Below are 25552 nucleotides of genomic sequence, written 5' to 3'. Positions count from 1 at the left end.
GTCCGTGGATGAAATAGGCCATCAAACAGTTTTCTTCCAAAGAAAAAAAAAAATCTCAGAAAGAGACTGGAGAGGGAGTCTATGTGTTTATTATCAAACTGGTTAGTTTATGCAAACTAATTCACTATCATTGTGGCTATGCCAAATTTTGTTTCTGCCACTGACCAACAGCAATCGACTTAAGACATTGCGATGGATCCGGACCTAAGAGAGCCACAGCCTTTTTTGGATCAAATTTTCCCATGAGTTCAGGCAATTCACAAACATATATCACAGACATCTCACCAGGCTTTACTGCTGATCCTTCGGAGCAATTTGTTTTTAGAAGAAAGGCTGATATTTTAACAACCTCATTATCAACAAGAACAATGGGGTCAGTTAACTTTGTTAAATCAGTTAGAGTAGCATCAGAGGATGGAGATGTCCCAAAGCTCCGTGTGTGAACCATAGCAGCATGTGGAATGAAAGACTTCATTGCATCAACTAAAAACTTGAGGTCTGAAGGACCCCATACATTGACCTTTAAGCAAACAAACGAAAATTTTAGATAATGGTGAGTAACCACCAAGCAAATAAAACTCTTAGTTAAAAGTATCCAGAAGAAAGGCAGTTATACATGAAGTCAGCCTGATACTCACAGACAGTCCTTCATCTCCAATACTGGCCAAAGTCAAAAGAAGACCTGTGAGGTAAAGTAAAAACTCAGCCAATCATCTCTTTGCATGAGCAGTCCTAATACTTGTTCATAATAGTAATGCTTAAAAACATTACCCAGCTATTGTAATAATAAGTTTATGCTACCAAAAAGAAATGGATACATCATAATTTCTCTATCAAGATACTAACCTGGAAGTCCACCTGCCGTCTCTGAGCAAACACGAGAAAGAAAAATGTGATCTATCTGAAAAAAGATTCATCATATCAATTGCACTAGACAATTTTCAAAAATTGAAGGTGAACAAACTTGGAAATATATATTAAAATGGGAAGAAAGGGGAAACAAAAAGTTTGTTTACAGATTTTTCCTACCTTTGATAATTTAATCTTATGCTCTGTACAGAATCGTTGCAATCCCTGTAATAGAAGTAGTGCATTAAGTAACAATTAATTGATAGGTATTCATATTTAGAAGAATCACATAAAATGGTCTTCATATACGTGGCAATCTTATAGACATATAACAGTTATAGACCATTGTTTCAAAATAACTTCCTCGTTGAAGACACATTATCTAAATAAGAGATTACTAGAATTCCATTAATAAATTCAGCAACAAATTTCACCTCTCCAGCATTAAAAATAAATCTTTGCTTGTCGAAGAAGAGCAAGACTGAAGGCGAAGTGTCCTGAGTATCCATTCCAGTTCCCAAAATCTATAATTAAAGAAAAGAAAAAAATCAAAACCATATCACAAACCGATAAGACAACTTAAATTTTATTCCTGATAATAACTCAATAATCTGAACCCATCCAGCGAAACCACAATTGAACAACCCCACTAAAGCCAAAAGGCCAAAAACAACTATAAATTCACCTCCTTTTCCAATAACGCCCAATAAATACAAAAACTAACATGAATGAAGTACATAAAATCCATAACCAAACAAACCACAAGAACCAGAAACCAGGAAATTCACTAAAAGCCACAAAAGCCAAGAACCAAAAAAAAAAAAAAGAAAAAAAAAGAACAACTTCAACACAACCTTTAACCACACACGTTAAACGCAAAAACCAAACTAACCCAGTTCAAAAAAACACAAAATAAACAAACTAAACATCCATTACCTGTACATACGAAATAGTATTAGTAGGGTTTAGTCTACGAACTTTAAGCTGAGGATTCTTCTTAGGCTTATCAGAACCATCTTTTCCCTCAGCCCTTCTTTTGTTAAACCCAAAAGAGGGTTCATTCTTACTCTCTTCCATTGGAACAACTCCTCTTTCGTTTGTGCTCTTGTTTCTTTTTTGAAGATTGAGGTTTCGTTGCGGGGCAGAGGTGGAACGGTATCGTCTGCCGGAGTAGGAGAGGACGGTGAAGAGGGAGTGGCGGGGTGTGGCGGGGTTGGAGAGAAGAGGAAGGGAGAGTCTGAAAGGAGAAGAAGAGAAAAGGAGGCGCAGGTTCGGAGTTATATAAGGCATTTGAAGAATGAAGAGGGTGTTTGCGTTGAGGGTTTAAGGAGGGGGGAAATGGTGAGAAAGAGAAAGATATTGATTGCCATNTTTTTTGTTCCTTTACGATATTGTATATAAAGTTAAAGTTTAAATCATGATTTTAAGTAATGTATTTAAATTTATGATATTTACTTTTATAATATTTTCTAATGTTTGTATTAAATTTATAGAAAAATAATTTAAATAAGAGAGTCTAATAATTAAATATATGTATTATTACTTTGTGAATTTCACAAAATAATAATACATGGGACATAACCCAAAAATAAATTTAAAATGCAGCTTAAAGGATGTTTATATTATTACAATGCAGCCTGAAAGGATGTATTATTACAATGCAACCTGAATGATGTTCATATTTTATTGCTTTAAAATCTATTAGCATGTTCCAGTTTTTGCCAAGAAATTGTTATTATTCACTATATTCAATTATTCATATCAATTTTCAACGAAATTTTCTTTCAAGTATTTATTTTATGACTTTTAGGAGATGAGACTATTTCAGTAGAACATTACAATGCGGTAATGCCTCAGCAACATAAAACATTAGAATGTAGAATCTGAATTCCTCTATTTAATACTATATAGAAAATGTGTTACTAACTTAATAACAATTAATTCAGTTTATGGTAATAATTATGTATTGCTTTTTTAATCTTAATTTAAATTTTACAAGAAATTGTTAGACTTTATACTTTCTTACCTTAAATTATGCATTTTTAATTAATTAACTACTGAAATTAAATAGTCAAATATAATACCTATCAACGTGCTAGTTTTTCACAATTAAATTAATTAAATATTATTGTTACGGAAAGTTTTGATTTATATGGGGCAAAAATCCCTACAGGGAGAAATTCCCTGCAAAGCCTTGTTCATCGGGCCAGGCCAGGACGGGGATGGGAGAGATTTTGTACCCACGGGCCGGGGATGGTTATGAGAAAAATCCCCACCCATAGGGACGGGCTAGGGACAGCATGGGAGGGGGTAACAAGGATGGGGCATGGGGTCCCCGGCCCCGACCCAACCCGCGCCCATCCCTATTCCTGAACAGAGACCTTGGAAGTGACAAGTCAACATTATCCAAATAAGAGATGACCAGAACTCCATAGTAGAGTAGAAAATTTTACCTCTCCAGCATTAAAAATAAATCTTTGCTCTTCAACGAAGAGCAGGACTGAAGGCGAAGTGTCCTGAGTATCCATTCCAGTCCCCAGAATCTGTAATTTAAAAAAAAAAAAAAATCAACACTTAATTACAAACCAATAAGAAAACTTTAGTTTTATAGAAGTTTAAGAACCCAAACCCACCTCACAAAACCACCATGGAACAAAATCCCATAAACTATAAATTGACATTCTTTTCCAGATAAACTCAGAAAACTAACTTAAACCCAGTTCCCAAAATCCATAATAAACTAGCTGTAACAACCAAGCCAGATGTAAAACCCAAGTTACAAACAAAATTAGGAACTTTAAACTCAAATCTTCAACCAGAACGTTAAACTCAGAACAAAATCAAACCCTTCATAAAAACACACTGAACAAACCCCACGAAGCCAAAACACACAGCACAAAAATTTCATTACCTGGACATATGAAACAGTACTATGGGGTTAAGCTTGGGAACTTCATGCTGAGGATTCTTATTTGGCATATCAATACAACTTTTTCCCTCAAACCTTCTTTTGTTGAACCTAAAGAGGACTCTTTTTTACTCTCTTGCATTGTAACAGCTCTTACAGTGAGTTTCTTTGCTGTTAGCTCTTTGATTGTTTTCGAATTTGTTCACTGATTGCGTTCCATTCCATTGCAATGAATGCTTAGAGTGTTTTCATCTCTCTTTTCCTTGGTTTTACTCCCACATAAGTACAAAGTATGCTTATCCTGAGCAGAGTGTATATACAACCGCTCGCTAATACTGATAAAAGAAAATTATGAGAAGACATAAAGATAAAAGAAGAGTTCAGAATACATCCCTCTTTTAATTTTTGGTTTTACTCCCACATAAACACAAGTATGCTTTCCTGTATCCATTGACAGGCCTTCATTGACGCAACTTGACATGATACTGCCTTAATCAGTTAATTGGCAGCATCAGGCATGTATATACTCACCCACTCTGATATGATATGCCTCCATTGACGGATTGTCTGTGCCCGCAAAGACCTCATAATCTCTTTGTATGGTTACGATTTGGTACATGAAGTTTCACTTGCCAATGCTTATAAGATTATGATGTTAATGTGGAACAGTGGAAGAAGATGTTGCAATCATGCAAACGGGAAACAGTTCCCACCCAAGGTTTAGCTAAATGGCAAGTTTCCAACTTGTTTTATAAATTCTAAATTCCTATCCTTGAATATTCCAAATTCCTATCCTTGAATTAACATAAAATTATTTCTGATGACAGTTAAAGCCTATAGGGTAAAGTGGTAATTGAACCCACCCATTTCAAACCACCAGCCGTTGCACCCCTCTCTCTCCCTGCTTTATCTCCCATATTCAGTTAACCACCTAAAACCACCCTACCACTGCCGCCTCTTCTTTTTCTCTACCCATCTTCCTCTTCTTCTTCTCTCCTCTTTTCTTCTCTCTTTCTTCTTTTCTTCCTCCTACTCTCTTTCTTCTTCCTCTCCTCCCTTGTCAGAATAGGCTCCGAGGCGGTTGGATTTGGCTGCCGTAAGGCTATCACTCTGTGACCAGATTTGGATTGCCCTTTTTTCCTCTTCTTCTCTCAACAATTTCAGTTTCATTTCTCTCTCCCAGGTACAATCCCACATTTCCAATCTGGGCTTTCAGTAAGTTTGGGCTCAGTTTATGGTGGTTTTTGGCTTGGTTTGTGGTTGTTTTTGGATAGGTTTGCAGCTGAGTCTGTGGTGGGTTTGGATGGGTTTGTGGCTGAATTTGTGAATGATTTGGTGATGGTTTTTGGGGGGTTTGTGCTGAATTTGTGAGTGATTTGGTGTTTGTGGCGGTTGTTTGGTGGTGGATGGGTGGTGGTGACTTTGAGGTTTCGGTCGTGATGTGTTGAAAGGTGGTGGTGGTGATGGCTGATGGTGACGGTGATTAATGGCGTGTAATCAAACAGTTTTGCAACTGTATAGAAGTCAAAAATACTATTTTGACTTATGATAATTTAAGGGTAAAAATCTAGATTTTATAAAACGGTGAAAACTTGCCACTTCACTAAACCTTGGATAGGAATATGTCACTAAGAATTTTGGTGGTTTACAGCCTATAGTTTTGTCATATCATAAACCCTAAAGCTTCAAAGGTTGGTGTCATTATTGAACTAATTTTCTCACATAAGGTTTGATTGACTCGACCAACAGTCGAGAGCTCCTATTCTAAAGGTTGGGCCACGTTAGGTACTCACCTATTTTTCCAATTCGCAGTACATCCACTGATCGCGACTTACATTTTAATATCATTCATACCAACGGTGCTATTCTAAAACTTTCAGTGGCCGACAGATACACTTGTCCAGAGCATTGTATATTACAATGAATTTATAAGGGTCCTGAAAACAAGTATCGTAGATAGAACGGAATCATAAAAAATAACTATAATCAATCAATTATTTTATTAAGAAGCTACACCTACAGCATCATAACATCATCTGACTCATCAATTGGCACCTCATCTTTAAAAAGCAATTTAAAATAGGGAAAACTTGGAGCACAGGCAAATCCACTAGGTTAATACTCTCAAATCAAAAGCTATGCACGTTTTATCGGGGTGTCTTCATCAACCACGAATCTTAGGGTATCTTTGGCTGAAGTGTGTGAGAACAATCCGATAGCACCTGAACCGACTTCGATGGCTTCTTGTTGTGCTGTGGTTTTTTGCCACTGCTTCCTCCACCATACCATCCTCAAAGGTTGCCTGCAATATAATAAACAGAACTTAATCAATCAGCAGTCATTTCTAAGGAAAGTAACCCACTCAAGCTGAATATTCATCACCTGACCCTAAATCTTCTACACAGAAGCATTTTGATGTGTCTTTGGTTTTATAAGAATCTCATAGCTAAGTTCATTTCTAAGTTTCTTATGAAGCCCTGGGATTTTGATTAGCAGGCGCAAGTCCATATCAAGTAACAGTCAACATCGTAACAGAATCATCGATTATTAACAGCAGTGTGAAAAAAAAAATATGGCACCAGTGCATTAACAATTAAAAACTCAAAATTAACTAGATAGCTTGCCTCATGTAATACTGCGCTCCACAGGATGCTTCAATTAACTCCTGGCAAGGCCTGGTGTCACCTGATATACAATCTTCCACCAGGATTAATTTTCCCACACTATTTATCTTTCTGCTGCCTTCAAAACAATACCAAATGCCTGGGGACAGTGCACAACAGGAAAACTAACCAAGGTCTCCAGCCCTGCTTCACTGAGCACTTTCTTCAGCTCTTTACAATGGAAAAGCAGTGCTGTAATCAACTGGACTTCCTGGTCCTTCCAAAAACTTTGCATACAGCTTCCTTTAGCAAACAGATTTGATTCAGTATGGACCACATTTTTATGGTTCAAATTCTCATTATTATCGAACTTCCTTGAGTTGAGGGATCCTTATTTGATTCACATTGCACTCAAAATCATTCCATGAAGCTTCTGTAGTGTACCTACAATTAAGGATGCATGTCTAGATCTTCAAGTCTTTGATATGCATCTAAAATCTCTTTAGTTGTGCTGGGCCTACGACAAGCAACGGTTCATGAGACACTCCTTTCAACAGATCACGTCGTAGAGCAAGAATTCTTGCCAAACCAGCATGGTGATCAGCATGAATATGAGAAATCCAAATACACCTAGATTCCTCACAGCATTGTCAGCACCCTCTACACCATATCTGTACTCAAGCAGTCATGCAACACCAATAAGCTTTGTCACCCCAAAAGAATAAAATACCAGGAAAACATGGCAAACCTGTAGCAAAAATTTCTTAGTCGTTACCTTCTTTTCAGCTGTCCCAGGGTTCCTTCCCCACAATCTAAGAGCAAGCTTCCTTAGAAAAAAGATTAATATAGATAGAACTAACATTCCGGTATTTAGAAGGCTGGGATGAACCAGTCCCCAGAAGAACAATCTCCAGGTCATCCTTCCTTCATTTCCCAACAACTAGGAAGTCTATTCATCCACCATGGCTCCTCAATCATTAGTTCGTTTTCCTGCACAGGAGATATCGCCTCTTTTGTTCCTGTATGCTCTTGCCAGAATTGGCTGACATGTTGTGCAGCATCGACAATCTCCGGAATCTCAGAAAGTAACTCTCCATTATTGAAGGGAGCCACCAGACTCGGATATTTGTTCATCAAATCCAATAGATGAGGCAGACTAGAGTGAACTGTTCAACAACAAGACAAAAGGCCAATTTATTAAGGGAATAGGATTGGTCTAAAAAGAAAACTAAATATCATTAAATCCAGAAAGAACATTATATCATGCCAAGTAGCAGAACAAAAGAGAATGGCCCAGATACTTTAAAGCAAAAAGAAACAAAGAGTTATGGTCCAAACTAAGGTTTTTTCTTTCCAATTTCTTAAGAAAGAAGCAGAAAACCTTGATACTATTTCTATAATATGTCGATTGTAGATTGCAAAAACAATGCAGTGATATATTTACCCAAAAAAAAGAATGCAGTGATGTAGTTCAACACAGATTTGAGATAACAAATAATAACGCCTCTCATTAAACTAGACATGATGCACGATATTGATTACACTTAAATTAAATGCCTAAGAAAGCTGATTTCCTTCTTGGTCGATCAAGGAATTGATGAAATTACTTTCGGTCAGAAAATCAAGAGAAAGTTTCATCTAAATAAAAAACCACTACATTAAGTAAAGAAAGCATGGAAGCATGGTGTTAAAGAGGATTAACCCCTATCAATGATGTCTAAAATAAACCAAAGAAAATTTGATCATACCTTAAGGAGTTTTCAGCAGAAATGCTTTCAGAAGGCATGAATCAGGACCCTAGTAAAATGAAGTAGAATCAACAACTCAGTTGCCCCCCAAATATTTCAAATGGTAATATCAACTTCTAACAATCCAAATATCGTCTTATGGCATTAGAACAAACCTGCTAGCACTAGAGTCCATAGTGGAATTATTAAGGTGCTGAAGAGACCAAAAACCTGAAGCTGAAATAATTGTGGGCACAGGTAATTAGTCGTGATGCTATTTTTGCACTGGATTTCAGAATGGGAATCTCCACATTCTTCCTACAAACATCATGAATACCCAGGAGGAATCAGCAATCAAGGAGGCACACCAGTACTGCTTTCAAAGAAGGAACAATGTCAAGAAATCAACCACATTTCATGTCCAGCCATAATATGTTGGGCAGAACCAAATCTCTTCATCCATTTCAGGTAATTGGGAGTGGCTGCGACAGAAGTAGGAGTTAAATGAATGATCTCACAGTCTTGGCACATTCTTGTGAGCAATCTGCAAAGTAACTACTGAGAGATTCCACAGACAACAACTCCAGTACATGGGCTTCTGTTGGGCAATCAACGAGAGTACAATGGGACCAGGAACAGATGGGCCCATTACATCACTTGGATGAACCTAAAAATATGAAAACAATGGTAAAAATATATTTAGCAACTAATTTCAGTTCACCAAAACTAAATTAGAGCAACATAGTTTTCCCCTCATTAATTGCTTTGAAACCCACCATGATGTCTGAGCTATCCGACTTCACAGACTTCCCAGATTGCAGTTCACTAAATTTTGGCCCAGGTTTTCAAACCAGAGCCCAGCCTTTTTTGGATCAAATTTTCCCATGAGTTCAGCAATTCACAAACATATACACAGACATCTCACCAGGCTTTACTGCTGATCCTTCGGAGCAATTTGGTTTTAGAAGAAAGGCCGATATTTTAACAACCTCATTATCAACAAGAACAATGGGTCAGATAACTTGTTAAATCAGTTAGAGTAGCATCAGAGGATGGAGATGTCCCAAAGCTCCGTGTGTGAACCATAGCAGCAGGTAATGAAAGACTTCATTGCATCAACTAAAACTTGAGGTCTGAAGGACCCCATACATTGACCTTTAAGCAAACAAACGAAAATTTTAGATAATGGTGAGTAACCACCAAGCAAATAAAACTCTTAGTTAAAAGTATCCAAGAAAGGCAGTTATAACTGAAGTCAGCCTGATACTCACAGACAGTCCTTCATCTCCAATACTGGCCAAATCAAAGAAGACCTGTGAGGTAAAGTAAAAACTCAGCCAATCATCTCTTTGCATGAGCAGTCCTAATACTTGTTCATAATAGTAATGCTTAAAAACATTACCCAGCTGTTGTAATAATAATTTTTATGCTACCAAAAAGAAATGGATACATCATAATTTCTCTATCAAGATACTAACCTGAAGTCCACCTGCCGTCTCTGAGCAACCACGAGAAAGAAAAATGTGATCTATCTGAAAAAAGATTCATCATATCAATAACTCTTGCACTAGACAATTTTCAAAGACGGAAGGTGACAAACTTGGAAATATATATTAAAATGGAAGAAAGGGGAAACAAAAAGTTTGTTTACAGATTTTTCCTACCTTTGATAATTTAATCTTATGCTCTGTACAGAATCGTTGCAACCCCTGTAATAGAATAGTGCATAAGTAACATAATTGATAGGTTTCATATTAGAAGAATCACTAAAATGGTCTTCATACGTGCAATCTTATAGACATATAACAGTTATAGACCATGTTTCAAATAACTTCCTCGTTGAAGACACATTATCTAAATAAGAGATTACTAGAATTCCATTAATAAATTCAGCAACAAATTTCACCTCTCCAGCATTAAAAATAAATCTTTGCTTGTCGAAGAAGAGCAAGACTGAACGACATGTCCTGAGTATCCATTCCAGTTCCCAAAATCTATAATTAAAGAAAAAAACAAAACCATATCACAAACCGATAAGACAATTAATTTTATTCCTATAATAACTCAATAATCTGAACCCATCCAGCGAAACACAATTGACACCCCCACTAAAGCCAAACCAAAAACAACTTAAATTCACCTCCTTTTCCAATAACCCCCATAAATACAAAAACTAACATGATGAAGTACATAAAATCCATAACCAAACAAACCACAAGAACCAGAACCAGGAATTCACTAAAAGCCCCAAAACCAAGAACAAAAATAAAAAATACGAACTTCAATACAAACTTGAACCACACACGTTAAACTCAAAAACCAAACTAAACCCAGTTCCAAAAACACAAAATACAAACTAACATCCATACCTGTACATACAAAATATTATTAGTAGGGTTTAGTCTACGAACTTTAAGCTGAGGATTCTTCTTAGGCTTATCAGAACCATCTTTTCCCCAGCCCTTCTTTTGTTAAACCCAAAAGGGGTTCATTCTTACTCTCTTCCATTGGACAACTCCTCTTTCGTTTGTGCTCTTGTTTCTTTTTTGAAGATTGAGGTTTCGTTGCGGGCAGAGGTGGAACGGTATCGTCTGCCGGAGTAGGAGGACGGTGAAGAGGGAGTGGCGGGGTGTGGCGGGGTTGGAGAGAAGAGAGGGAAGTCTGAAGGAGAAGAAGAGAAGGAGCGCGAGTTCGGAGTTATATAAGGCATTTGAAGAATGAAGGGTGTTTGCGTTGAGGGTTTAAGGAGGGGGGAAATGGAGAAAGAGAAAATATTGATTGCCATTGGTTTCCTTTCTTTGTATTTTATATGTTTCTATTTTGTGTTATTAATATTAATTAATTATTATTTATATATATATATATATATATATTTTAATATATTTGTGTGATGGTAATTTTAAATTCATTACAGTCATAATATTATAAATAAATGATATCTTAATCAAAGAGTATATCATATTAGGTTGAATACGTAGTTTACATAATAATGTTTTTGTTTTTCATGAGTAAGTGTTCGGGTCAGTTTATGCGTACTTTATTAATCTACAGGGTCCTAAAGTAAACGATCAGATAAATCCCCTCAGTGAGGATCCCTATTAGTATTTTAGATAACTCAAACTCAAAAACCGATAGTGGACCCCTTTGCTCTTTTACCATCAGACCTAATGATGGTTTTATATATATAATGTTAGTTGTATGATTAAGACAGTTGATTTAAGAAATTGATAACATAAATAATGGCTCTTGTAAACGAGTAAATGAAATGCCATAGAACTAGTGTGGTATTTTTTTTTTTTAGTTATTCAGATATCCAACCCACATTAGTTCTACCAAATTCTTAGAGCCACGACAATCCTACAAGTCCAATCACCAAGGTAATTGCATAAAATATGATAGGTACATCTTTTGCGATTTGAATACAAAACCTCTTAGGTATAACTAATCCCAATGGTTAAGAGTTTATCACCCACCAAAAAATGAGAGCTAACTATGTGTATTTGAGCATGGGAATTTGGTTTTGAAAGTTAGTTAATGTTTAAGATGATTATCAAAATTGATTTAAGAATTGTAAAAGCTCAAACTTGGACCATACTAGATTAAGATCCTTAAATTAGAGAACACTATATTGTAACAAAACCTTTCACAAATAATGTAGAAATTATCTTATAATTGAGATTTTTTAAACTAATTGATAAAATCATAAACCCTAATTAATTAAGCTTACTAATATAAATAGTGAGAAAATAATGGAGTTTCGGCACCTCAGTGCTGGAGTAGCTCAATGGGTTAGAGCGTGTGGCTGTTAACCACAAGTTCTCAGGTTCAAGCCCTCCGTCTAGCGTCCATTTCATATTTCATGGGCCGAAATCCAGCCCTGATTTGCCCTTTTTGGGCCTGAAATCCAACCCAGATAAACCGTAGCCGCGCTACATTTCAGATAAGATAAATAAAAGCCACCACCACCCATGCAAATATCCAGCAGCTACTAAACTATCCTAATAATTTAAAGTTCTTATAGCGGACATTTTCGTCTTCAATATCACAAATGGGAAGTCTTCAACTAATTCTTTCAGATTGCCTTCTCGTTCTGTGCCTTTCATTCCACTACACTTCCAACACTTGCAAAGGCCTCAAATACTCTAGACATTTCAGCTTCTCTAGAGGCAATATCAGAGCCACTGCAACCATCCGGATAATGACTCCCAGTCAAATGCTAAGAAGAACCCTCCGTAGTCAATTTTGCATTTGTTCATGTAGTTTACATGATTTGTATATGTACTGATTGTATGTGTAGTAAAAGAATTATTAGCAATTTAATGGCACGTTGTCGGATTGTTTTAGTCAGTGTTACTCCCGGATGGACTCCAGACATGCATTTTAGAACAGCATGTGGAGGGCAGAAACTTAGAATATATGCTGGATGGTATATTGATTGTATGGACCATATGTAAGTTTCTGTCTCTTATTAATGTAAATATGTTTTGTTCATTGTTTCATTGAAATTACATGAATAGCTACATTTATGTGCTTTTTTCCCAGGCTAGACCTCTGCTGAATTGTGGAGGAGGAACCTGTGCTACTTGTATGGTTGAGTGAATTTTCTGTTCTGAAGCTTTTATGCACTTAATTTTACTGATTTGCTTTTGGCCATTTCCAGGCTCTAAAATTGTTGTTAGCGGGTTAAGATTTATTATCTGATCTGATGAATTTGATCTGTTGGAAGGTTATTCAAGGAAAGGAGCTGCGACCCTCGAACTGACAAAGAGAGGAAAGCTAAGAGGGTAAGAATAATTTAAGGAAATATTTCATAATCTAATTAATTGGTGATGAGGTGAAAAATATTGTTTCAAAGAGGTAGTCATGCTTGGTGTACAGTGGGTTCTATGCAGCAACCAAAAAATTGGAGATTGGCTTGCCAAACCACTGTTGGAACCCCTGAATCTACAGGGCTGGTCTGTAATCTTTCTTCTTCCACTTTGTCATGGTTTTCAATTACTGCTATTGTACGGAAATTGGATGAAGGTTTTTCATATTTGCTGCAGGTTGTCATCCAGCAACTGCCTGAATGGAAAGGACATGAATGGAAATATAAAAAAGTTTCACCTTCAGAGGTGTCTCAATGACAAATTTTGTGTATTATGTATTATAAACGATAACAACTGTTTCAAATCTAATACTAAGATGGTGAGAACTTTTCTTGTACCAATGTTGTCATGAAGATGTTCAATAATGGTGATACCGCACCTGGAAAGTATATTGTTAGAGACTTTCACCGTGTGAAGATTATGGAATCCACAATATGTACAATGATTCAGCACAAAAACATCAAGACCATTAACATTTCAACATGGATAATGTGGAAGACTATAGATTCAGTCTTACCCACCAAACCACAGCATAAATTGCAATAAGACATCCAGTCGATCAAACAAACAATTTTTGGGAATTGGCGTTTGTGGTTTAAAGCAGTCCTCTTCAAGTCCAATTATGAATGTTATATGACATGCGTCCAGTAGTGTCCTGAACAGCAATAGAGAGATGACAAAAGTGAAGAAGATTGGTGTAAGTAGTGAACAAAGTTCTCAAACTCTTTGAGCAGATACCTGTATACCACAATATTGGATTATGAATTATCAACACCATATATGTTATCTAGAATACTTCTGTAATATCAAAGTATCATAGAATATAACTTGAATAGGTTTAATTCTAATTTTCTTTCTTTTTTAGTTTTATTGCAATGCTTTTGCGCACAGTACTTCTGATGTTGTGTCTTTGTTACTTAGCAACTGTGGTCCGTGGATGAAATAGGCCATCAAACAGTTTTCTTCCAAAAGAAAATAAAAATCTCAGAAAGAGGCTGGGAGAGGGAATCTGTGTTTATTATCAAACTGGTTAGTTATGCAAAACTAATTCACTATTCATTGTGGCTATACCAAATTTTGTTTCTGTCACTGACCAACAGCAATCAACTTAAGACATAGCGATGGATCCAGGACCAACTTATAATGTCAGTCATTGGCAGAACGTTCACTCAAGCTCTTCAAACAAAATGTAAATATTGTTGATGAAACAAGTGAAAGAGTGTCTGGTTTTGTTTGGTTAGCTTTCCTCATGCTTATATCTTTACCTTTTCATTTACATATATCTGTTTTCCTAAACTGGACTGCTAACTATAATTTTGAACATATTGTACCCGCTACAGAACAGAGTTTAGATTCAGCTTGGCTACTTTGATTGGCCTAAATAGATGAGCAGCAAGTTTGGTTGGAGGAAGGACATGGTGAATATGTGCAAGGAGGCCCAATTCTTTGAATTCTCAAAAGGCTGCAATTACCATCCACTGATAGGTAAATAATTCCTACTCCTTTATTTGATGCTAGTATTTCGTTACTTATCATGTTTGAGTTGATGCTAGTATTTATACTTGTGTGAGGTCCGATTTTGCTTTCGTCCTAAGCTGTGTTTTATCAATATTTTTCAGGAGAGGAGGTCATTTGGAGGTTTGACAGTTTTGTAATGGTGGGAACAGAGTTTTAGACCATGGAAAAATATTCGATTTACATCCGAGAAGAACATTCCAGAAACAGGGGAAAGATTTTTACGAAGAGTAAACTAATTATTCAGCTTGACTAACTGTATTGTGAACAGTACATTCTCTGTTAACTATAGTTAATTAGTTAACTATAGTTCAATTAACTAACTCACAAGCACTAACTACTACTACTCCTCGTGCGTTATCTACACTAACTATACATCATATAACCATATAACAATCTACAAAATTGAATAATCCAACCACCCCTCTCAAGTTGGTGGGTGATGTATGTCAATCACACCCAACTTAGACAGTAAACAGTGATGGACAAGACCAAAAAGAGCTTTAGTAAACAGATCCGCTGGCTAGTCATGAGTAGGAACATGAGAAGGAACAATCAACCCTTCCTTGATCTTGGTACGCACAATGTGACAGTCAATATCAATATGTTTTGTATGCTCATGAAATATTTGATTGGAAGCAATATGAATTGCTAACTGATTATCACAGCAAAGTGAAATTGATAGATGAATGGGAAGAGATAAGTCCTTCAAGAGCTGAGTCAAGCAAACAATTTCACAAACAGTTGTGGCCATAGCGTGATATTCTGCTTCTGAAGAGGATCGAGAAATAGTAGCCTGCCTTTTTTATTTCCATGACAATAAAGATCCTCCCAAAAAAATACAGAAGCCAGTAATAGGCTTGCGCGTCATAAGACACGAAGCCCAATCCGAATCACAAAAGGCCTAGAACTGAAGTGAACCATAGGCAGGAAAAAATTAAACCCATTCCAAGAGAGTTTTTAACATACATCACAACCTTTAAAGCAGCTTAAAGGTGAGATTCCTTAGGCTGATGCATAAATTGACTAAGAAGATTCACAGAAAAACTAAGGTTAGGTCAAGTCAAACATAAGTAAAGCAACTTCCAATGAGTTTTTGATATTTGGATGGATCTGGCGAGATAGAATTTTGTTGACTAGGAAAATGCTCATCATATTCTGCAATAGTAAATTTCAGATTAGGATCAAGGGGAACCAAAGAAGGTTTGGCAGCAGCCAACCCTGACTCAACAACTAACTCCAAAGCATATTTCCTTTGGCAAAGACTAATTCCCTTGGAAGATCTTGCAACCTCAAATCCTAAAAAGTATCTGAGTCCTCCCAAATCCTTCAACTTAAAATAGGAATGCAGTAGATCTTTAGTAGCTTGAATAAGGGAAGAATCACTACCGGTAAGAACTAAGTCATCAACATAAATGAGTAAAATGACAATATGACCATTAACCTTTTGAAAGAAGAAGGAATGATCTAATGGTGATTGCTGGAACCCTCCTTGCATTAGGGCAATAGTAAGCTTGGCATTCCAAGCTCTAGAGGCTTACTTTAAGCCATACAAAGACTTGTGTAGCTTACAAACCAAAGTAGTATCATGTTGTTTAGGAAACCCTTGAGGTAAATGCATGTATATTTCCTCTTGCAAGTCTCCTTGAAGAACTGCATTATCAACATCCATGTGATAAAGTGGCCAATTTTTCATAGAAGCAATGGCCAAAACAAGCCTAACAGTAACTATTTTTACCACAGGAGAAAAAGTCTCTTCATAGTCAATCCCAGCTTTTTGTGTAAATCCCTTGGCAACTGTAAAAAGTTAACTGGATGAGAGATAGATGGATAAGAGTTTTTCAGATATATTTCAGTGTGTACAGTGTATAATATTTATACACAAACTCTCCATAACTTTCTCCTATACATAAGCTATTCAAAAATCAAAAACACTATCACAAACGTAACAAAGTTGTTGGCCAGAAATATCAGTTGTAATCTTCTCTGTTTTGATTGGCCATTCTTGTTCCGAAATATCAGTTGCAATCTTCTCAGTTTTGACTAGGCACCTTTGTTCCCTTGGCTGCTGTTGTGTCGCTAAAAGCAGATTTTTGGTAATTTGTGATACAACAAGAATTTTGTCAAGAATAAAAGACGAAGATGAGTTAGATGAAGATGCAGTTCCAATATGAGTTATTTTCAAACTTGTACCATCACCAATTTGAATCTGATCAGTGACAGCAAAATCATCACTTCGGATATTCAGATTACTCATGTTGTTGGTCAGATGGTGCGTCGCACCAGTGTCGAGATGCCATTCTTGTTCAGTCGAGTGCTACTGAGATTGGTTGGAGGCAAGGTGTGCTTCAAGAGTTGGGCAAGGTGGGGGGATTTGGAAATTTGGATCAAAGCGCTTCCAACAGCGGGAAGCCGTATGGCCAGGTTTCTCACACAGTTGAAACCACATACTGGTGTTGCCGTTGCCACCTCCACGATTGCCATAGGATGGATTACGCCCCCTGCCTCTAAGAAGGTGCCACGACCTCGTCTTCCTGTAAAGTTTTGCTGTTAGGTGGCAACATTAGCCAAAGCCATGGGCAAAGATAACATTTAATTATTATGCTCGATGCGAGCTTCACATGTTAGGAGCATTGAATAAAGTTTTTCCAATCTGAGAGAATTATCTCAATGAGAAACCATGGAAACAAGAGAGTCATATTCAAGACCGAGCCCAGCAAGCAAGCAATGGCCAATTCGTCCATGAGACGTTTGATAGTCATGAAGTAATCAGTTGCAAATTGATTACCTTTCCGAAGGGTAAAGAGTTGAGTGCGAACATGTACGGCTTTAGCACGAGACTGGGATGCAAAAGCAGAGTCGAGGGCCTTCCAAACTGCAATGGAGGAGCTGCAGTGAGCAACCTGGGCAAGTACTTCATCAAAAAGAGAAGAATTTATGCAGTGAAGAATAAGGTTATCCTAGGTTTCCCAAATATCATATGAGGGGTTGGGAGTGGTAGAGCCATCAGAGGCAGTGATGGTTTTTGCAGGTTGCTGAACGGTGCCATCGATGCATCCGTAGACTCTCTGGCCTTTGAGGTAAGGTAACATGGTGGCTTTCCACGTGGGGTAATTAAGACGTGTGAGTTTGGTGGGGTTGATGGAGGAAGATAGGTTGAAGATGGGAAGGTTGGTTTCGGCAACATTAGAAGTGAAGGAATTTGGGGAGGCAGACATCTTGAAGAGGATTGGTTTAGACATGAGTCGTTTTGGGCTCTGATACCATGTAAAAAGTTAACTGGATGAGAGATAGATGGATAAGAGTTTTTCAGATATATTTCAGTGTGGACAATGTCTAATATTTATACACAAACTCTCCATAACTTTCTCCTATACATAAGCTATTCAAAAATAAAAAACACTATCACAAACGTAACAAAGTTGTTGGCCAGAAATACCAGTTGTAATCTTCTCTGTTTTGACTGGGCATTCTTATTCCGAAATATCAGTTGCAATCTTCTCTATTTTGACTGGGCACTCTTGTTCCCTTGGCTGCTACTGTGTCGTTAGAAGCATGTTCAGTTCTACCTCCAATAGCAACTAACCTTGCCTTGTACCTTTCTAGGGTGCCATCTACCTTATATTTCAATTTATATACCCATTGACAACCGGTTGGTACTTTGGTAGACGGCAAGGGAGCTAAGGACCAAGTTTCATTTCTTTCCAAGGCTTGAATTTCCTATTGCATTGTAGCAATCCAATCGAGATCTTTGGATGCTTGGGTGAAGGAAGTAGGCTCTGTAAGAACTGAAATACTGGATAGGCATTTTTTTATAAGTAGGGGACAAGTGTTTATAGGATATATAGTTGTGTATGGGATAAGGAATGACAATAGTCAAATTGATCTGAGGCAAAGTTAGACAGACAAAATTTGTCGTCCAAATAGGTGGTCTCTAGTTGTCCTACTGAATCTTCTAGGTTGAACAAATGAATTAAGGACAGAATCAGTTTGTGAAGGTAAAGCATTAGTATGAGTTGGAGGCAAAGAATCTGTTGGTTCTGTGTCTTGCAGGAGACTTGTATTTTTAGGACAAGAATGTAAAATTGTATCAGAAATATCAGAATCTTGTGCCATAAAAGAATCTAAGAAAATAGGCTTGTTAGAAGGATGCCATATGAAAGGGAAAATTTGTTCACGAAAGACTACATCTCTATTAATGCAAATAGTGTGCAAATCAAATAAGATGTAACTCTTTTTTGTAGGAGAATAACCAAGGAAAACACAAGGTGTGGATCTCGGAGTGAACTTATCATGGAGAACTAAATTAGTAGCATATGACAAGCAGCCAAAAACCCTTAAATGGTTTATTCCAGGTTTAATCCCATAGAATTTTTCATATGGTGAAAGACCATCTAAGACTCTTATAGGTAACCTATTGATGATGTATACTGCAGCCTTGATAGCATAACCCCATAAGTAATTTGGGATGCCATACTGGAATTTAAAAGCTCTAACTATGTTTAGTATGTGCCCATGCTTTCTCTCTACCACTCCATTCTATTGTGGAGATATACACATGTGCTTTGGTGAATGATACCTAAACTAGCAAGCAGCTCATGACATTGATGATTAAAGAACTTCAACCCATTATCAGTCCTTATACATTTAGGTGTTTGGTTAAATTGATTTCTAATCATATGAATAAAGTCTTTCAATGTTTGGAAAACATCTTACTTGAATTGCATCAGAAATAGCTAAGTAATCCTAGAGAAATCATCTACTATAGTAAAGAAAAATCTAGCATTTCCTTGTGTAGGTATCATATAAGGCCCCCAAATGTCTAAATGCAATAATTCGAAAACATGTAAGGAATTTTTCTCACTTAATGCAAAAGGCAGCCTAGTCTGTTTAGCTAATGGACAAACATCACAATGGAAATCATGATGTTCAGGTAAAGTATTATTTATTATTTTAAGGACTGAAAATGGTACATGTCATAATCTTTTGTGCCAAGGAGCGGTATCCTTAATATGTAATGCAATGGACTTTATTAAAGAAGCAATAGGTAAATTCGATTGTTTACTAACATTTGTTTCAGGTCCTAAACTAGAAGAATGCTTACACATAACTTCCCTTTTTTCTAAAATAGAACTAAACAATTTTATTTGTGAACTAGGAACAAAATGGGATAACCCTTGGCATTGCTTACCAATCCCTTTCAGTTTGCCACTCCATAGATCTTGAATAACACAGAAATCAGGATAGAATGTAACAGAACATTGACAAGAAGAAGTCAATTTTGACACTGACAGTAGATTGTATTTAAAATCTGGCAAGAACAAAACCTTAACCTTATCAAGACACAAGTTTTCCTGCAATCTCACAGAACCTACATGTTTAATGGGAGTCTTTGTACTATTGGGAAGACTTATATAGTTTACTATGGATGGTTTGCTACCAACAGTACATTCAAAACTCTGGAAATTATGGGTCATATGATCCGTGGCCCCTGAATCTAGTATCCAATCCGCATTATTAAAACTGGAGTATAGAGAAATAGTGTTATCTGCTAAATTGGCAAATGGAGTTGAGACATTCTCTTTGCCCAACAATTGCAACAATTGTGCATATTGTTCCAATGTCAACATATTTCCAAGATTAGCTCTAGACTCTAGATTCACGATTTGTGTCTATGGAATTGATTCTTAGGCAGATTGAGCTTGATTAGCCTTAGCCTTTTTTCCCTTGGTGAAATGGTAATCCGTTGGATATCCATGTAGCTCATAGCAATTTTCCCTCTTATGTCCTGGAGCATGAAATAATCACACTCAATATAAGATTTTTTTCCTTTATATTTTGTGTTCTGGTTTTGACTCTTCTCACTCCCCTGAGAATATAAAGTTGTAGTCACTTCTGTGCTATGATTGAAACCAGTAAGAACCTTTTGACTCTCATCTTGGCTAACTATTGAGTATGCCTGTTTCACCGAGGGTAGAGGAGCCATTAGAAAAATTTGACTTCTTACTAGAGTGTATGAATCATTAAGCCCAATCAAAATCTGCAGTAGCTTCTACTGATTCAAATGAGCTAAGTAAGCTCTGACAGATTCACTGTCTAATGCTGGGAGACTAACCAATGAACTCAATTCATCCCATAGGGTTTCGAGTTTATTGTAATACACTACAACCGAGTTGGTTCCTTGCACCAAATTCACAATTTCTCTGTATATCCCAAAACTCTCGTTCCATTAACTTTGTTATATTGTTCTTGTAGATCCTGCCACACTTGGTGTGCGCTGCTCGAATATATGATGCTATTGAATATATCCTTAGAGACTATGTTAAAGATCCATGCTAACACCATAGAGTTACATCACTTCCATTGCGCATGTAATGATTGATTAAAACTTGATTTCTAACAAGAACCATCCACAAACCCTAGCTTATTCTTTGCTCTTAAGGACACGGTCATAGCTCTACTCCAAATTCCATAGTTCTCTATTCTAGTGAGTTGCTCAGAGATCAAAATGGAACCAGGAGTATCTGAAGGATGGATGTAGAGAGGCGAACTTGAATTTGTTGCCATTTCACTTGCTTTAAATCACTTCTTCAATCGATTTATAGAGAGCTGATTTAATCTTGACCAATTGTCGAATTCCTCAATCGATTTACAGAGAACTGACTTGAATCTTTGAACAATTCTTGATCAATTGTCAAATTCCTCAATTGATTTACAGAGAACTGACCTGAATCTTTGAACACTTATCAAATCAAAATCAAATAATCTTCAGTGCTAGCTAAATTCTGGGCAAAAAATAACAATCCCGCAACTTGATAGAAGCTCTAATACCATATTCAATTTACATCAGAGAAGAACATTCAAGAAACAGGGGAAAGATATTTACGAAGAGTAAAGCTAATTATTCAGCTTGACTAACTATATTGTGAACAGTACAAAGTCTTTTATTACATTCTGTTAACTATAGTTAATTAGTTAACTATAGTTCAATTAACTAACTCACAAACACTAACTACTACTACTCTTTTTGCGTTATACTAACAACAGTACATCATATATCTACACTAACTATACATCATATAACCATATAACAATCTACAAAATTGAATAATCCAACAAAAAACATTTGTGAACTTTGAAATGTGTCAAGTATTTGAGATTTGCTCTCTTATTTTGGTATTTATTAATGCAGCTTTTGCCTGGGAGCTTTACTGTTTTTTCTACAAGAAACTCTGATGGCTCATAGAGGATTGTTTTGATACGCAGAAGCAAGTTTAGGATGCCATGAAATTTTCTAGGAAGCAATAACAATCAAAAGGTTGTGTATGACACAAGCTTCGGAGAACCAAGTTTCATTTGCTCCACTAAAAGATACCTCATGCTTAGTTATTTTATTCTCTTTTAGCTAATTTAAACTGTATTATGCAGGAAGAAAAAGAAATACCTGCAACCCCAAGGGGTTGACCTGGTGATTAAGGAGGTTTGCTTCCTTCCTTGAGTTCTTGGGTTTAAACCTTAAGGTCGCCTACCACAATAACATTGTGGCTTACTTAGTCCTTCAGGTTGGTATGATGGTCAACGGACCTACCACCATGGTTGTCAAATTGTGTATCGTATCGTGTATCAAAAACCTAATTTTTTGAATCGTGTATCGTATCGTATCATAGGATACATCTTTTTAAAAAATAATAAAAATTAATATCATCTCCAAGATTAATTAACGAATTTTGTGATATTATTAGCTTTAAATTATGATATTAGATAATCAAAATTAATCACAAAATTAGAAATCTATATCATTTCCTCTCAACTATTCATATCATTTCCAAGATCAATATTAATATTTATATCTCCACTTGTGTTATTATTATCATGCAAAATGGGCAACATATCTTCCTCTTCACTTCTCCATGCAAAATGGGTAAATTTGGGTGGGTTTTAGTGAACTGAGTTGTGTGGCCCGGATCCGGCCCAAATTTTTTAAGGCATAAATTAATAAAGTCATATCGATTTGTATCGATATTTTTAAGGATACGAACCAATACGTATCGTATCGTAGGATATATATCAACGTATCAAAAGGTTTAGGATACACTCTTTGATACGTATCGTTGGTGACCCATATCGAATCCTATCGTTGGATATGTATCGCATATATAATAATACAATAATACTAACCTCACTAACCTCTCTCACTAACTCCTTTCACTAACCCCATGTGTAAGTTTATGATTGGCTTGATTAGGTGGGATCCATTATTGGACAGGCAGGACCCATGTGAACTGATGAATTGTAAACTGACACATGGCGTTAGTGAAAAGTGTTAGTGAGTGTAGTGTTACTCATAATAATAATTATTGTGGTTTACTTGATCCTTTTGACTTGTACGATGTTCAATGGACCTACCACAATAACATTGTAACTTATCAGATCCTTTGAGCTTGTAAAATGTTCAGTGGATCCTGAGGATTGGTTAAGGTACGAGCAAACTGGGCTGAACACCCCGGTTGCCAAAAAAAGAAAAAAAAAGAAATATTTGCCATTTCAACACCATTTTTAAGTGCAGAACTAAGTTTTGTTTGAGCCGCGACGATTGCACAATAGGTGGAAATTTGAAACAAGGCAAGTAGTTCTTGAACGTTGGAATCATAGTTACTAATATGATTAGTTTTTCTTAAACCAATTATCTGGTTTGAATATTAAGTGATTTTTTTTTCTCATGAAGACACAGTTTCTTTACTCATTTTCAGCACGAAAGCTAATTTTCTTTTTTTAATTGAAATGTTTTGCGGTATGGAAGAGTACCGATAGATAGTTATGCAAGCAACCAAAAGAGCAGAAATTATATTTACTTTAGAGTTGTGTTTTTGTTTACTTCAAAGCTGTGGATTAAACCCCCAGACATTTACTTAGGGAGAGTAGTTTTGCTCCAATGTTGTCTTTGTTTCTTAGCAACAGTATATGACACCGCCAAACAAATCCACCATCAAACAGTTTTTCTTCCTGAAGAATTGATCAGCAGAAAGGATTGTGTTCGCTTCCTTTGATTGGCCTAAATGGATGAGCAGCAACTTTGGTCGAGAACAGGACAAAACTTGCCCATTCATATTATTGTTTGGAGTAAGCAACAATTTTGGCTGTTTTTAATTGCAGAGATAGACAGGAACTTTGGCCATGATTTCGAACCATCAATGATTTCATTTGGAGTAATTTATGATTAAATGTGCTTCCTACTTATCATGAAATATTTTCTATATTCTTCCTGTGTGTCAGTGTCTCGGAAACATGTTTCATTTTTTTTACTCTGTGGATATGTTTTGGTTGCTTGCTGAGATTATATTAATAAATTTTCACTTTTTTTTTTTTTTTTTTTTTACAGAGGATGTCCGAGCCAACTTGTCTGCACCTCCACATCTTTTCTTTATGTTTTTCTTATTTTGAAAAACTTAACAAAATACAGTCATATAATGAGTGTTATCATTCACTTGAGATGCAAAATATTAAGAAAATTGTTATCCTATAAAGTTCTATAATGGGTTAGAAGAGACAAAATTAGGAAACCAAATAAGTAAACACATCTTCGTCAATGTTACCATTAAAGAAGAAAACTTCACAATTAAGTCAAAGTCACATTATGTAACGGTGACCGTTAACAAACAGTATTGTAAAGTCACCATTACTAAAGGCATTATAAATTCATGTTAACTAACGGTTTCCGAAAGTCACAGTTGCTAACGGTTATTTGATGTTGACGTTAAATAACAGCATCTTAACGTCATCGATAGCGAACGTTGATGCGACTAAATCAACCCAAGCAAGTGCACTAGTCTTGTTCAAGTAATAAAATGATAAGTTTGAGTATCGTCCCACATAGATCAAAACAATTATTTGTAATTACCTAAAACTATTTACACGTTATTTGAGAAGACAAAATTTTAGAGTGTAAAACTAACGGATTAAAAATAACTAAATTAAACAAATAAATAATGTGAAGAACCTTACAGTATTAATGAAGTTAAGGCACAAATTTCCCCATTTCCCCCTAACTATCCTTGACAACTACTCTTAATACTCGGTTGTGCTATGAATTGGTAGGATTCTTCTAAGGTCAATTATCCTTATTTAAGCATAATATTCAACTTAATACAAATCCCTATTCGGCTACTCTGAAATTAAGAAGCATAAAATCATCAATCCCTTACGACTAATTCACCTTATTCGGTTATGAATTAGGTAGACCACAAATTAATCCTAGAATCTTTGTTCGATTACTTCTAGTTTTAATACGTTGTGTAATGTTATTCCAATAAAACAATTATAAATATGAATTAAGCAATAAACCCCAACTTCTCTATTCGAAACATCATCAAGGTAATTGAATCAATCCAACATTCATAAAGCATTAAACCTAAACTCTTGCACAAATTTATAACCATAAATCTGGTATTAAGAATAAAAATTGTTTAAAACATAATTAGGGTTTCATCCTCCTCTAACAAAAGAGATTTACTCCATCCTAAGAACAAAGAAATAAATAGAGAAGAAAGAAACATATTCAGACTTGAAAATAAACAAAAATCAAACTCTTAAATTTGATCTTTAGTCTTCAAGCCCCAAGAATGCGTCTTCTCCTCTCCAAATTAAATATGCAAAATTCATTCCTTGACAACTAATCTCAATTATACTTAAATACTAAAAGAGTTCTAAGTGAAAAATGAAAGAAATTCTAACAGAAATTTCTTAATAGTTTCTGCCATAGCCTTGGCCGTGGCCAAATTTAAGTCACCATAGCCTAGGCTGTGGTGCTTTATGGTCTCTTTGTTTTATCTTTGTTCCACCACCATGGTCATGGTGAATTACCAAGGCCTAGTTATGACCTTAAAAAATGTCAAATAGTCTCAATTTCTTCAAGCTTTTAGTTTCAATTTCATTCCAATGCTCCAATCTACTCAATCAAAGCCTGAAAATACACAAAAATTATCCAAATCAATAGCTGACCATTCAAATCTCAAGCTTAATAAAAACTAATACTAAATCAAATTAAACAAATGAGAAATTAACTAAACTAACATTAAAACTAAA

At 36.0% G+C, this 25552-nt stretch overlaps 1 protein-coding gene and 2 pseudogenes across 2 annotated transcripts; 1 reads left to right on the top strand and 2 right to left on the bottom strand.

Annotated features, from left to right (window-relative positions):
* Positions 1 to 329: 329 nt before the first annotated feature.
* LOC116128204 (tRNase Z TRZ3, mitochondrial-like) lies at positions 330 to 2171 on the bottom strand. 2 transcript variants are annotated; one of them, XM_031413897.1, is made up of 6 exons: positions 1786 to 2171; positions 1284 to 1373; positions 1030 to 1074; positions 847 to 901; positions 617 to 682; positions 330 to 520 (listed from the first exon to the last, which is right to left on the bottom strand). In XM_031413897.1, exons 1-6 carry the CDS (start codon positions 2137 to 2139, stop codon positions 480 to 482), a joined length of 651 nt encoding a protein of 216 aa, XP_031269757.1. In that variant the 5' UTR covers positions 2140 to 2171; the 3' UTR covers positions 330 to 479. The 2 variants fall into 2 exon arrangements, with proteins under 2 accessions (XP_031269757.1, XP_031269758.1); XM_031413898.1 differs by having other exon boundaries at positions 412 to 523; positions 619 to 682.
* A 3472-nt stretch (positions 2172 to 5643) lies between these two features.
* On the bottom strand, positions 5644 to 10569 carry LOC116128245 (annotated as a pseudogene).
* Positions 10570 to 12135: 1566 nt separating this feature from the next.
* LOC116128243 lies at positions 12136 to 13474 on the top strand (annotated as a pseudogene).
* Positions 13475 to 25552: the final 12078 nt, after the last annotated feature.

This window comes from Pistacia vera, unplaced genomic scaffold (genome assembly GCF_008641045.1).
Source record: "Pistacia vera cultivar Batoury unplaced genomic scaffold, PisVer_v2 Contig198, whole genome shotgun sequence".
In the NCBI taxonomy this organism is placed as follows: Eukaryota; Viridiplantae; Streptophyta; class Magnoliopsida; order Sapindales; family Anacardiaceae; genus Pistacia; species Pistacia vera.
This window is presented reverse-complemented; position numbering and strand designations above follow the sequence as displayed.

Coding starts and splice junctions, on each gene's coding strand:
- LOC116128204 (XM_031413897.1), bottom strand. CDS start 2,139: ATGCCTTATATAACTCCGAACCTGCGCCTCCTTTTCTCTTCTTCTCCT. Junction 1,374..1,785: donor ATACTATTTCGTATGTACAG/GTAATGGATGTT, acceptor CTTTAATTATAG/ATTTTGGGAACTGGAATGGA. Junction 521..616: donor GAGTATCAGGCTGACTTCAT/GTATAACTGCCT, acceptor GTTTGCTTAAAG/GTCAATGTATGGGGTCCTTC.